Genomic DNA, 13445 nt, shown 5'->3' with positions numbered 1-13445 from the left:
TAGTTCAAATGTACCATTTTCACAAAATATAGCATATACTGTAAGCAAATTTTTTATTAAATCAATAAAATGGAACTTTTCGGGTGATGGGTATAATAATCTGGAAAATCAAAGAGATTTTACAAAAATTTTCGACCCAAAAGAAAATTTTGTTTTATTCTTAAAACAAACAACGTTCATTTAATAAAATAATCATATAATTTACTTAAAAAAAATTAACTATATATATATATATATATATATATATATATATATATATATATATATATATATATATATATATATCCATATAAACGTACATTTCTTAACAATAATTCTATATATACAGGGTCAATTTAATAATGGTAATTTCATCGTTTCTTTTGATGTAACCAAATAAATCAAATTTAAGTGTCAGTAATAGAATCATTAGAAATTATAAACCAACTGGGGACTTGCCACAAATTAAAAACACGACTCTCAGTCTCTTTTTCCTTTTCTTTCAACAACAATAGATCTTTTTGTAATTTTTTATGTCTTTCCGTTAACTGATGAAGTTGATTGTACAAAGCCTGTTGTTGTGAAGCAAATTCCCGCTGTCGATTCAACATTATCTTCATTTCCGTTTCCCTTTCTTCCAAAAAAAAAACAAAAAATAAATTAATCCCAGTACATTCATTTTTTAAGCACAATCAAACGTTCAAAAATAGGGGAAATATAATAGTTTAATCTACTTACTGCTAACTACTGCCGTTAAATTTGCCATAGCATCACTGACGGTTACTGAGTTGGACGCTCCATTACTAGTAGACACTCTGATGCTAGGCATACCATCTAAGCTTGATTCGTCTAAGGAAGTGCTGAAAGTACTAGTGGTACCTATGGCTTCGGTGTCTGAACACAATTCCCTAGTAATATCACCTGCTACGGATTGCAAATGCTGTTTCCCTTGTAAATGTTCCCTCTTATTATGTAAATTATGAAACCATTGATCGCAGGTGCGACAGTATAATTCTTCGTTATCTTCTTCCTATCAGAAGAAGAATAACAGATATTAAAGTAGGGGAATTTGAACAAGGTTGTCAACGGATTGGAGATGTCAAATTAGTTTTACTTCACCCTGTAATTTCTGAGGAGTTGCATTTGGTTTTTTGTGTTGTTACAAATAATGGAAACAAAAAGGGTCGTAAAAGGGACTAGTAGATAATAGAATGGATGATGTTGTGGGTATAGAAAGGAAATTTAGGTACAAAATTCCTATTTTTATATAAAAAAAAGGTTTTTGACCATTTTTTAAATTGGAAAATGGATGGATAATAAAAAAATTCAATATGAAATTGATATTTTTCCTTTAGTATGAAATTTTTTTATTATAACAACTTTTTATGTGGGTTTCGTGGAAAGAATAAACGTTTTTGATTATTTTTCTTCCTGAAAAACAAAAAGAATTGAAAAGACCTAGTAAGATATGGAATTGTCACTTTACAAAGAAATTTTTCTTGCTTAGAATCAAAATGAATCATAAGAATTGTCGCTATAGAAATAAGATTTGTTAAATTCAAAAAAGAAACTGAGAGATGTTGATCATTTGTTTTCCCTAAAATCAACTGGAACCAAAACAGGACCTAGTTAGAAAAGAAATTAATATTTTCTTTGAAGAGAGAAAATTTAATAAAAAATGACCATTTTTGTGAGATTCGTAAAAGAAAAGACAATTTTTAACAATATTTCTTCCCGAGACACAAAAAAAAGCTGGTATTAAAGGGAATAGACATTAATGTTGCTGTGGCGAGTTGATCTGGACAAGAACAGTAATTTTTGTTGTATTAAAAGAAGAAAGTGAGGATGTTTGACCATTTATCTTGTCTAGATTCGACAAGAACCAAAGGAAGACCCAATAAAAAATATGACAGATGATATTTTTACTATAGAAAAAAGATTTGGGTAGAAAGTCATTTTCGTGGGATTCTAAGATGAAAAAAAAACGTTTTTCGCTATTTTTCTTTCATAGAAACAAAGAAAAATTAAAACACAATCTAATAAGACATGAAAAACACAATATTTTATATATTTTTGTGAGATTCGAAAGAGAAAATGACGGTTTTTGACCACTTTTCTTATACAAAATCAACACAGTTATTTTCGTTCCCAAAAATCAAATAGAACTAAAGAAAGCCCTATTACATGAAATAGAATAGATAAAATTATCGTAGGAAGAAAATCTGAACAAAAACATAATCCTTTGGAGGAATGTTTGATTATTTTTCTTTTCTAAAGCCAACTGGTACTATCAGAAGACTGGGTAAACAGTTATTTTCGTTGGATTAAATGAAAAAAAAGTTTTTAACAAGACATAGACGAGACATAACAAGACCTAGTAAAAAATGTTATAGAAGATATTATCGCTGTAGAAAGAGAATCAGGGTAAAAATGGTCATTTTGGTGTGATTCAAAAAAGAAAAATTCATTTCTGACCATTTTTATTCCCTAGAATTGACTGGAACCATAAAAAGATTGAGTAAAAAATAAAATAGACAATATTATGGCTGTAGAAGGAAAATTCGGGAAAAACAGTCATTTTTGTGGGATTCAAAGAAGGAAAGTTTATTTCTGAATGTTTTTTCTTCCCAGAAACAAAAAAGGCCATAAAAAGACCTAGTAAGAAATTATATACAATATTGTTGCTATAGAAAGAAAATTAGAAAAGGAATGTGCTTTTAAATCATAAAAGGAAATACAAAATTTTGACCCATTTTTTAATCCAAGAACAGTAAAAACACTTAAAAAACTGAAATATACAAAAAAATACATGAAAAACCAGAAAATATATCAAACATCCATCCCAATCTCTAGATTTAGCATTATGTGACTTGTACTACTGGGATTAAATACATTTTTCAGATCTAGTAGTAAATATAATAAATTCGTAATTTTTTTTCCCTTTTCAACCATTTTTTTACTTCTTAATTTACATTAGTAGACATTCAATTCATAATTCCAGTTTAATTCAAAGTTATTTTACTGTAATATCTACTTACATCAAAATCATCCGTTGCATCCATGTCACTTTCCGATAGCACATTATTCTGCAGTCTTTTTTTTCTCTTTTTGGTCAAATAAGTCCTATAAGCATCAGATTGTCTATATTGTTTCAATTCCTCTCTGTACCTCTTTTTATCTTCTTCAGCTTTTTCCAAATACGGTTTTTTTTCTTCCAAAGTTAAACTCGACCATTTATTACCCATAATTTTCGTAATTTCGTGAAATGCCAAGCTGCTATCCTTGAATAGTTTCCTTTGTTCATTGAGGTACAAAGTGTACCCCGTCGCGGGGGCTTTTGGGGGTAGATTAAGAAGCTCTGGTTTCCTTTTCCTCCCTTTTGGCCATCCTCCTCTACCTTTCTTTGGTTTAGTTATATCTATAGACATTTTAATAGGAACGACCACGTTTTCAGTTTCACTTTTTGGGATCAATTCAATTTTGATATCGGCAGGTTTTTCATTAGATTCCAAATTCGGTTTACTCACCATTATGGTAGTTTCGTATTTTAAATTAGGATCGGTTATTAGGGGAGGGAGCGATTTGAAATTCGATTGTGCGATGGAGCCTGACGTTGTAGTACTAATATCGCTACATTCGCTGGAAAATCCGTCGCTATCAAAATTGAAATTCGTATGAGACGTTTTCGTCGGATGGGTCACTACATTCTGCTCTGAAATCAATTTTGCAGCGACGTTACGCAAATCGTCTACTGATAAATTTAAATCCAATGATAGGGCGTCGTTCAACGACATACAAATTAGGCTGAAAATAAATTTGTTATTGAAATAAACGTCATTTTATTATTGTATACCCTTTGCTCGTTTCTACTAAAATCCCATTTCTCAATAGATTATTAGCTTCATCTGTTGCTTGGGTTTCCGAATTTGATCCTGGTTCGATTTTAATTTGTAAATCAGACGATTCCATTTTAAATCATATAATATATATGATTCTTTAAGAAAAAATATGTTACTTTTCCTTAAAGTTAATTTCACATGTTACAAAAATGATGAACATCAACAAAACGAAATGTAAAAATAAAACGTCATAATCTTCTTCTTTTTTTTATTGAAACTATGACATTTCTAATTATATATATTATAGCCGTACGAATCTCAGATCAAGAATCTAATTCTTCTTTTTTATTATATTTTTTGTAAAAACGTCTCTGTATTTTCACAAAATTCCAGGAATTAAAAATTATTGGAAAGGTAGCACTTTTTCGTATAAAAACCAATTTATAGACTTAAAAAAAAATCGTAACGAAGATTCATCGATTCGTGATTAGATAAATCGAATGTATCAGTTCAAAACATAATTTTAATGAATAATAAAGTATTCATTTGATTCTATTAAGAAACTAATCGAAAATCAATAAAAAGGTAACGCGAAATTTTTGAAATTGAGATAAATACCATTAATCGATTTTAAAACAGACATTGTCATTTTGTACAATCGATTGTATTTTGCTCTTATTAGGGTACTAATCAAAAATTATTAAAAAGGTAACTCTTTCTTACAAAACAAATTTGTAGAAATAAAAAATCGTAACGAAAATTTATCGATTCGTGATTAGACTAGCGCTTTGATAAATCGAATGTATCGATCATCGATCAAAACAGGATTTTAATGAATATTCATCCGATTTTATTCAGAAACCAATCGAGAATTAATAACAAGGTAACGCGAAATTTTTCCCAATCTTCACAATTTGATTAAATCTCGATTAATTTAGTACCAGACCAATAAAAAAATAAACAAATAATTAAAAAACTTCTTTATTCGTAAAATAAACACATTTTAATAAACATTACAACTAAGAACGTATTTGTAACTCCAAAAAACTGAATTTAAAAAAACAACGAATCAAGACATAAACGGAAAGGATTTAACTCAAGCATGTGTTTGATCGTCCTCGACGAAATCCCTCGCCACCTCCCTGCTCACGCACTCCACGTGACTAACCTTATTACGGAATTTAACACCATAGAACTTATTGGCATGTTCGAGTAGTTCAGGTCTAAACGTCGTGGTGATAAACTGAGCTTCGCTCGATAATTCGTGAATCATATTAGCCACCGATCTCCTACAATAATAAAAATCATTAAAAATATAGTTTCTAATGCAAGACTACAACTCTCGGAGAGTATCTCCGGGAGGAATTTACACGTTTTCTTGCCCCTATTTCCAGCTATGGGGTACTTAACATGTATTCGAACCGAAGAAATATTGATACCGGAAGACGATTCATCTTCTAACCTCGCCAAGTTTTATGTAACAAATATAAACTAACCTATAAGTCGGATCTAAAGCTTGGTCGATCTCGTCGAATAGATAAAATGGCGCCGGATCGCATTTCTGGATGGCGAAGATCAACGCCAAAGCTACCAGGGATTTTTGACCGCCGGAAAGTTGATTCATCTCTTTCATTTCGACGTCGGCGTCGGTGAAGGATATTTTAATACCGATACCGATGAAATTATCGGCGTTATTGTCGTCTGGACCGATTTCGTGGCCTTCTTCGTGGTCGCTGGTTTTCAAAACGAGCTTAGCTCGACCTGCGGGTACCAATTTTTTGAAAACTTCCGTGAAATATTTCGATATCTGTTTAAACGTGAATTGTATCGCTTCCATTTTGCGTTGTTCCAACATCGATATCAACTCTTTGATTTTCTCATCTCTAAAATCGAATTTTATTTATAACAACAATAAATTTATTCTAATTGTCTTCTCACCCTCGGTCTAATTCTTCTTTTCGCTTTTGGAGTTTTTCCTTTTGATCGGAAAAACTCATAAACTGATCCAAAGCTTTCTTATTCACGTGACTGAATTGTTTGAGTTTGTTATTCGCCTTTTCCAGTTCTTTAAATAGCTAAAAATAAAACAAATTGATTAAAACCAATATACTCAACAAAAGTTGGTTTAATTTGTGCTTATTGTGCTTACGGATCTGGAAGACATCTTCACGTAATTGGAATACATCTCTTGGGGCGGTAGAGCGCCGAGTTGGTTGATTTTTTCGACGGATTCGGCGATTTTTTGTTCCAGAAGGTTCTGTTTCGAAGCGAACTTTTCTAAATGTTTGGCGTCCTCGTCGATCCTATCTTGGGCGTCTTTTTCTTTTTTCTTCCAGTTCTCCAATTCGGTCTGTTCCGTTTTCAACTACACAAATAATATAAAAAAATGTTACAAACTGTTGGGTAAATCAAAAGTTAGAATTTTCAAAACTGTTGGTGATATACATACTGAAGTTATCAACTTTAGTGACTAAATCCTAATGACTTGACATACCTGTTTTATTATAATTTTGCCACCAATAAACCTTTTCAAATCAAAAAAGATTATAAACGAAAACATTTCAAAAAGAGTCAAAGTAGGAAATTTTTAGATTAATTCGAGGTTAGATGACACATTAGGTTAAGTGAGGTTAAGTTGATTTAAAAAGTGAGAAATTTTTAGGTTAATTCGAAGTTAAGTTATGTTGGTGTAAAAAGTAGGAAATTTTTAGATTAATTCGAAGTTAGGTAACAAATTAGATTAAGTGAGGTTATGTTGGTGTAAAAAGTAAGAAAGTTTCAAGTTAATTCGAGGTTAGGTGACCAATTAGGTTAAGTGAGGTTAGGTTGGTATAAAAAGTGAGAAATTTTTAGATTAGTATGAGGTTAAGTAAGGTTATGTTAGTTACTTATGTTACTCACCCTTTTGGTCATATCTTTAACTTTATTCTCCACCATGGTCAATTCCCCATTAATTTTATCGATTTTTTTATCTATCTCCTCCAATTCGGCTTTGCAATTAGTCAACTGCCTTTTCCTATCCTCCAACGATATCTCTTGAAGGGCGTGCAATACTTCGTCCCTTCTTCTAATCAAATTGTTCGTCAACAAATTTTCCAATTTATTTTTTTCTGCTTCCAATCTCATCCTCGTACTGAACGCCTCCTTGTTCTCCTTTTGCAATTTCTGTATATCATCGTTCAACGAATCGACTTGGGCTTGATCGTGCACGGAAAGTTGAGCCAACAATTCCTGATGCAATTCCGATTCGAGACCTTCTTTGGTCGTTTGCATCGCCTCCAAGCTGGATTTGCTTTGTGCCAAGGTGCGTTCCTTGTGACCTCGGGATCGTTCGATATTCGACAACTCCTCGCGCATCAATCTCAGCTCCGCTTTAACTTTATCGTAAATACCCTAAAATAATTCACAAAAATATCATTCTTTCATTCCCCGATCGAATTTATATATATATATAATTTTTTTTACTTTCGCTTTGCTGTTTTTCGTTTCGGTTTTCTGCATTTCGGAAACTATTCCGTTGATGGACGTTTCGGTTTTGCCCAATTCCATCCTCAGATTTTTCAGTTCTTGTTCGCATTGTTTGATCTGTTCCATGGTTTCGCTTCGGGTTTTTTGCATTTCTAGTCTGCTGTTTGATGCGTTGAAGAAACCGCCCGTCAACGAACCTTAAATTATGGTAGACTTGGTTAGGAGTGAATTGTTGTTTAGTTTCGGAAGTTACCTCTCGATGATACTTGATCGCCTTCGAGGGTGATGCAATCTAAGCCTGTTGTACGGGCTAATTTCGTGGCTACTTCCATGTTACGACAAATTAGGGTTTTGCCGAATAAGTAGCGCATGGCTTTGTCGAATTTTTGGTCGTAATTTAATTTTGAGACCATCGGTATAGCGTCCTACGTATTTTTACCAAAATTAATTTATTTTATTATTTAATTAAATTGTAAACGAAATAGGGGGATGAAAATATTCATTTGTAATTCAATTAATTGAAAAATGTTTCGATTTCAAATGATTTTAGACGATAAAAAACTTTTCTTTTTAAATTCAACATTGAGGAGGTTGATCGCATAAAATTGTAGTAATAAATTAGGGGAAAGTGGTTGAAGATTGGTAATAATGGAGTAGAGGGATTCAAATTTTAGTTTTTTAGAATTTGAACATGGATTATCAAAAATTTTGAGGTTATGTAAACATTTATATTTTTCAACGTTTTACAACGCTTCTCAATATAAAGTCTTGATTCAACGTAATTTATTCCTAAACATCGGAAAAAACAGAAAATTTCGTTGAATTTTTGAGAAATTAACCTTTTCCTCTAAAGGAAAAATGAAAAAAATCAAAATATTTAAAAAAAATTGGAATTGGAATTTGTTTTCAAATAGTTGTTTTTTCAGCAATTTCCAAATTATTTTTTATATTTTTTATAGGAAAAACAAAATAAAAAAAAATTAAGGGTATTTTTAAATGGAAATGAGATATTTCACAATAAAGTTTTATAACTTAAAAAACAACATTTTTTGTACCTATATTCCTAATAAATTTTAGGTTAGGAAAAATTTATTCAAATCAAATTGAAAAAGAAATCGAGACATTTTTGAAACTTTTTCACCAATTATGAAGCAAATCGATAGATATTCATGTAAAAAAATATATAACCCTAAAAAACAAGATTTTTTTTCACATTCTCTTTTATACATTAATTTTTTTCGATCTGAACTCACCGAATCATTAGGATAATCCTGATCCCTGACGTTCAATCTATTCAAAGGCATGAAATTAACTTCACCCGGCAACTTTTGTCGATTCATCTCCTTCAATATTTGAGTACCGATCACATCGGTATCGACGACGTGATGGAACAATCTATTACCGGCGGTAACCTCCACCGATGTGTAAATACTTTTTTCGCAATCGAAATTTTCGATAACCGGTCCTCGATAATGTTTGGCGAACTCCGCTTCGCGTCCCCCTCTCGAAACGAAAGTTTCCAGTACTTTCCGGACGCTATCGCGACCGTTCAATATCGGTTTACCGACCATCGATCTCAATTTCTGATCGGCTTTCGCTAATTCTTCTTTCAACGATGACAAATTTTGTTGGACGTTGTTTTCTTTACGCCACAATTCGCTAGAAACAAATTCGTACACGAAACACATACTCGGAACAATACAACAATAACATTGCTCAATAAATCGGGTGACTTGCGCACAGATGGCTCTGCCATTGTCGATTCCGTATGAAGTACCAACAAAAGACTATGTGTACAATTTCGATCAGTCAGAAACAGCCATTTGTTATTTAAACGTGGTCGTACAATCACCGATGATGGTGAACGTTCTGGTCGTCCAATTGAGATTAGGTTACTACAGAAAACATCAAAAAAGTCCAAAACAACGTTTTGATGATTCAGTGCAGTGCTCGGCTATGTTTACACGTAATAAATGACAATGGATGATATATAAATCCATCACTTCACTCCGGAATCAAAATTATTATGACCTGAGTGGACAGCAGCCGGTAAACCACGTCTGAAGCTTCCAAAGGTACAACATTGAACTGGGAAGGTTATGGCTTCAGTATTTTAGGATGCACATGAAATATTGTCCATTGACTATCTCCAAAAGGTAGAGAAAATCAATAACCAATACTAGATAGAGTTGTTAAATGGTTTTAATGCAAAAATCAAGAAAAAAAATGACCTCATATGTCGAAGAAGAAGCCACTGTTTCACCAAGGCAATGTACAGATTCACAAGTATATGGTAACGATGGTTTAATTGAAACTGAGGCCAAATACTTCGACAAGCAAAGCTTCGAGAAATTAAAGAAGTGTTGGATTTATTGTATTGATTTTGATGGTGATTACGTTTATGAATAAAATCCATTTTTTTGCAAGAAATGTGTTTTTCTTAATTAGTCACACGAGTTATTGAGTGATATGTTATCTGATCCAATATGATTTAACACATTGTATGTGAGAATTGAAATCGCAAAAAAAATCGTAAAATTTTTTTCTTCATTGAAAATAATAATCGATGAAAGTTGTTAAGTTGATGTAAAATTGAAGTTTGAGATACGAAATGATTAAAAATCTGTCGTATCCGCCATTTTGTATATCAATATCAACTGTCATCTATCGGGTCCGCCATCTTGAATATCAACGTCAACTGTCATCTGTCGTGTCCGCCATTTTGCACATCAAAATAATGAAGTGCTGAATTCCGAATTTTTACCTTCAGTGACTTAACTAACAAAATAAAAAAAATAAATACTCACTTTCTGGTAGCTTGAAATTGATCCTTATTTTTCTTCAACTCATAACACTGTTTATTGTGTTCGTCTATGAAATTTTTCTGTCTTTCTAATTCTTGTGATTGTTCTTCGATTTTTCTAGTCAATTCCACCGTTTTATTGGCGTCCTTTTTCAATTCCCCTTCTAATTTATCGCGATAATCTTTTTTTTCTTTCAATTGTTTATTCAAGGATTTCAATTCGTTCTGTATCCATCTGTCTCTATCATCCTTCGAGGTAAACTGACTTCCTCTGCCTTGTTTCGCATACAATTCCTTCCTTTTTTGTTCTTTGAGGGCTAATTCCCTTGAACATTCTTCTTCTCGCTTTTTCATTTGTTCATATTGAGGTTTCACCTTTTCCAGTTCGGCTTCTTTTTCTCTGATCGAATTATTCAATCTGGATAATTCGTTTTCGGCTCTTTCTTTTGATTTATTGTCTCCCAGCACTTCCTCCGACAAATCCTTTATGGTCAGATCTAATTTGGCTTTTTCTTTAATTAAATGCTGGTTGTCGTTGATTAATATGTCGCGTTCTTCTTTTAAAGACGCCAATTCTTTTTTCGTTTCTTTCGTCTTCTTTGATAAAGTTTTTATATTGTCTTGGGCTTTTTTCAAATTCGCCGCCAGTTTTTCCTGTTCTGTACCGGATTCGTTCCGCTGTTTCTCCAACTGAAACAAATGGTAATTTTACTTGTTCTTTTTTGGTTCTGGTACATCAAAAATCAAAGTCAAAATTCAATAATTTTATTTGTTTTTATGAAAAAGATTCAAACTTTCATTAGTTTCCTTTCAAACGAAAGCCCCCCCCCCCAAAAAAAAAGGATACAACGACTCTAAAACAATCTACAGTTTAAATTTAAGACAAGAATAAGGACAAAAGTTGATTATAAAGGTGTAGAATGGAGCACACACTAAAATGACCCCCCAAAAATGCTAAAACGACCCCCAAATAAATCACAATTTAGATTTAAAGCAACTATAAAGAGAAAAGTTCATTTTAAGGAAGTAGATTGCATCACAAGCTAAAATGACCCCCCAAAAAAGCTAAAACGACCCTCAAATGAATCACAATTTAGATTTAAAGCTAGTTTAAAGATAAAAGTTGATTTTATGGTTGTAGATTGTCTCACAAGTTAAAATAACCCCCCCCCAAAAAACTAAAACGACCCCCAAATGAATCACAATTTAGATTTAAAGCAGGTATAAAGACAAAAGTTGATTTTAAGGTGATTTTAACATGGTTTTTTTTTCAAAATGTTCTTTCTTAATGTAGATTTACAAAAACACATATATAAACTTCGTTTTGTTGCTTTCAAAAAAAGTTATGAACAAGTATATTCAAAATAGTAAGTTTATAATAAAATTAAGTCATAAAACAATAAGATATCTTCAAATAAGAGAAATGCCATATTTTTTCAATCAATTCACCAAAAAACAAAGTTTTTCGATTTTTTATAACCAAAAAACAAACAGATAATATACAGTAGAAAATTACCAATTATTAATACTGAAAACAACACTTACCTCCACTAATTTCTTTTTATTTTCATTTAACTCGACCTCATGTATTATATACTCCAAAGCCCTACGTATTTTATCATAATGTTGATACTGTTTTAATTCCTCCTTTTCCTCCTCCAAAGTACTCAACCTCTCCTCGATCGTACGCAAAAATTCCTCGATTTTTTGTAGTTTTATCTCGGTTTCCCTTAAAATAGCCATCGATTCATCCCTTCTTTCATCATACACCCTTGTACCTGCTACTTCTCTCAACAACTTCAGTCGATGGGCATCAGGAGCTGTCGCCATTTGGTTAATCTATATAAAAAAATCCTAATTTTCGTAAACTAAACTAATTATTTTCATATCGACTCACTTTTCCTTGTTTTACAATATAATATGGATTAGAATTTGAAAACCCTGCAGATTCTAATAGATTCATAACTTCACTTCTAGGTACCACTTTTTTATTGAGAAAATACTGATCTTTTTTAGCACCAATTACACGTCTTAAATATATTTCTTCATGTTCAATCTATCAAATAAAAATAGAAACATTTTCCAACTAAATACTTGAAATATAATAAAACTTACCGGAACTCTGGAATCTGAGTTATCAAAAATGATTTCTACATACGCTGATACGACTCGAGGTCCTGTACCTTCATGGAGAAGAGCCTGTCTTTGATCGGGTCGAAGATGGGAATATTCGTCACTTAATACAAATTGAATAGCTGAAAATAAATGTAATGAAATAAAATGAAAATAATATAACACGAATATGTATAAATTTTATTGACCTTACCGTAGAAAAAGTTACTTTTTCCTGAACCGTTACGTCCTACAACTACATTGTGCCTTTTGTCGAAAGGTTCCACTACTGTTTGGTCCCTATAACTTTTAAATCCCTGGATAATAACCTGAAATTTATTGTAATAAGTATTTGTTGGGAAATTAAATCAAAAATACGTACTTGTTTTATATGCATTGTTAAATCATTACTACTTTAAAGAACAAAAAAAGTGATTTTGTTTGTTTAGCAATAGTTTATATTAACGCCATTTTCGAACTTTCCAATGACGAACGATTTTCTGTCAAAATTAGCGGCAAACTTGATCCACGTATAAAACAAAGTATTTATATACAATCTGTAAAAAATTACATTTTCTTGATATACGATATAAAAAGTATGTATATTAGAATCATATTAATATATTTTGCAATCTACTAATAACGATTATTTCATTCTATTTAATATAGGATTTTTCGGAAGCTAACCCGCGTTCTGGAAGATCACCGATCAGCTGATTGCTGATCCTCATCTAAAACGAGATTTAACATAGTTTCCGAAGGTCTTGTTCTGCTTTCGATAGAAATTACAAATTTAAAACACAGTCTATAAGAGTTTTTCATTTTTATTACTTTTATCTTTTAAGGGGAATAAATAATTTTAATGTATAAAAAACCATAGACAAATGAAACAACCCTTCAGCTGTTCGCATTCACCCACCGATCTACTAGAGCAGAAAGAATTTTATCGTAGATTTGTTCAACCCATATTTGTAATACATATAATGGTCCAGCCTATAAAAAATATATCCTTGGTACAGTGACGATTATGCGTCAAATCAGGCAATTATCGTTATACGAACGATTCTGTTTCGTATTCCAGCCGATCGTTTGTGAAACGTTTCCGGAACGCTCTTTTCGATACTTGGTTGAAAGCAAGTACTCTTACCAAAACTGTGCATAGCAGGAAATCGCGTGAAAATATCATTTAAAGGCTTCTAATAATCGTTCCAACTGGATTCAAATTTATATTGCTACGATCCGAT

At 31.9% G+C, this 13445-nt stretch overlaps 2 protein-coding genes across 2 annotated transcripts; both read right to left on the bottom strand.

The window, feature by feature from the left end:
• Nucleotides 1-269: 269 nt before the first annotated feature.
• On the bottom strand, nucleotides 270-4063 carry LOC130900897 (high mobility group protein 20A-like). Its single transcript, XM_057811834.1, has 4 exons — nucleotides 3833-4063; nucleotides 3018-3783; nucleotides 718-1009; nucleotides 270-613 (listed from the first exon to the last, which is right to left on the bottom strand). Exons 1-4 carry the CDS (start codon nucleotides 3946-3948, stop codon nucleotides 387-389), a joined length of 1401 nt encoding a protein of 466 aa, XP_057667817.1. The 5' UTR covers nucleotides 3949-4063; the 3' UTR covers nucleotides 270-386.
• A 720-nt stretch (nucleotides 4064-4783) lies between these two features.
• Nucleotides 4784-12916, bottom strand: LOC130900896 (structural maintenance of chromosomes protein 3). Its single transcript, XM_057811833.1, has 14 exons — nucleotides 12584-12916; nucleotides 12416-12530; nucleotides 12205-12344; nucleotides 11987-12145; nucleotides 11635-11928; nucleotides 10094-10779; nucleotides 8540-8945; nucleotides 7540-7711; nucleotides 7284-7483; nucleotides 6720-7211; nucleotides 5968-6183; nucleotides 5757-5893; nucleotides 5315-5701; nucleotides 4784-5107 (listed from the first exon to the last, which is right to left on the bottom strand). Exons 1-14 carry the CDS (start codon nucleotides 12596-12598, stop codon nucleotides 4915-4917), a joined length of 3612 nt encoding a protein of 1203 aa, XP_057667816.1. The 5' UTR covers nucleotides 12599-12916; the 3' UTR covers nucleotides 4784-4914.
• Nucleotides 12917-13445: the final 529 nt, after the last annotated feature.

Source organism: Diorhabda carinulata, chromosome X, assembly GCF_026250575.1.
Source record: "Diorhabda carinulata isolate Delta chromosome X, icDioCari1.1, whole genome shotgun sequence".
Lineage (NCBI taxonomy): Eukaryota > Metazoa > Arthropoda > Insecta > Coleoptera > Chrysomelidae > Diorhabda > Diorhabda carinulata.
The sequence above is the reverse complement of the archived record's forward strand: the minus strand, read 5'-3'. Positions and strand labels throughout refer to the sequence as shown.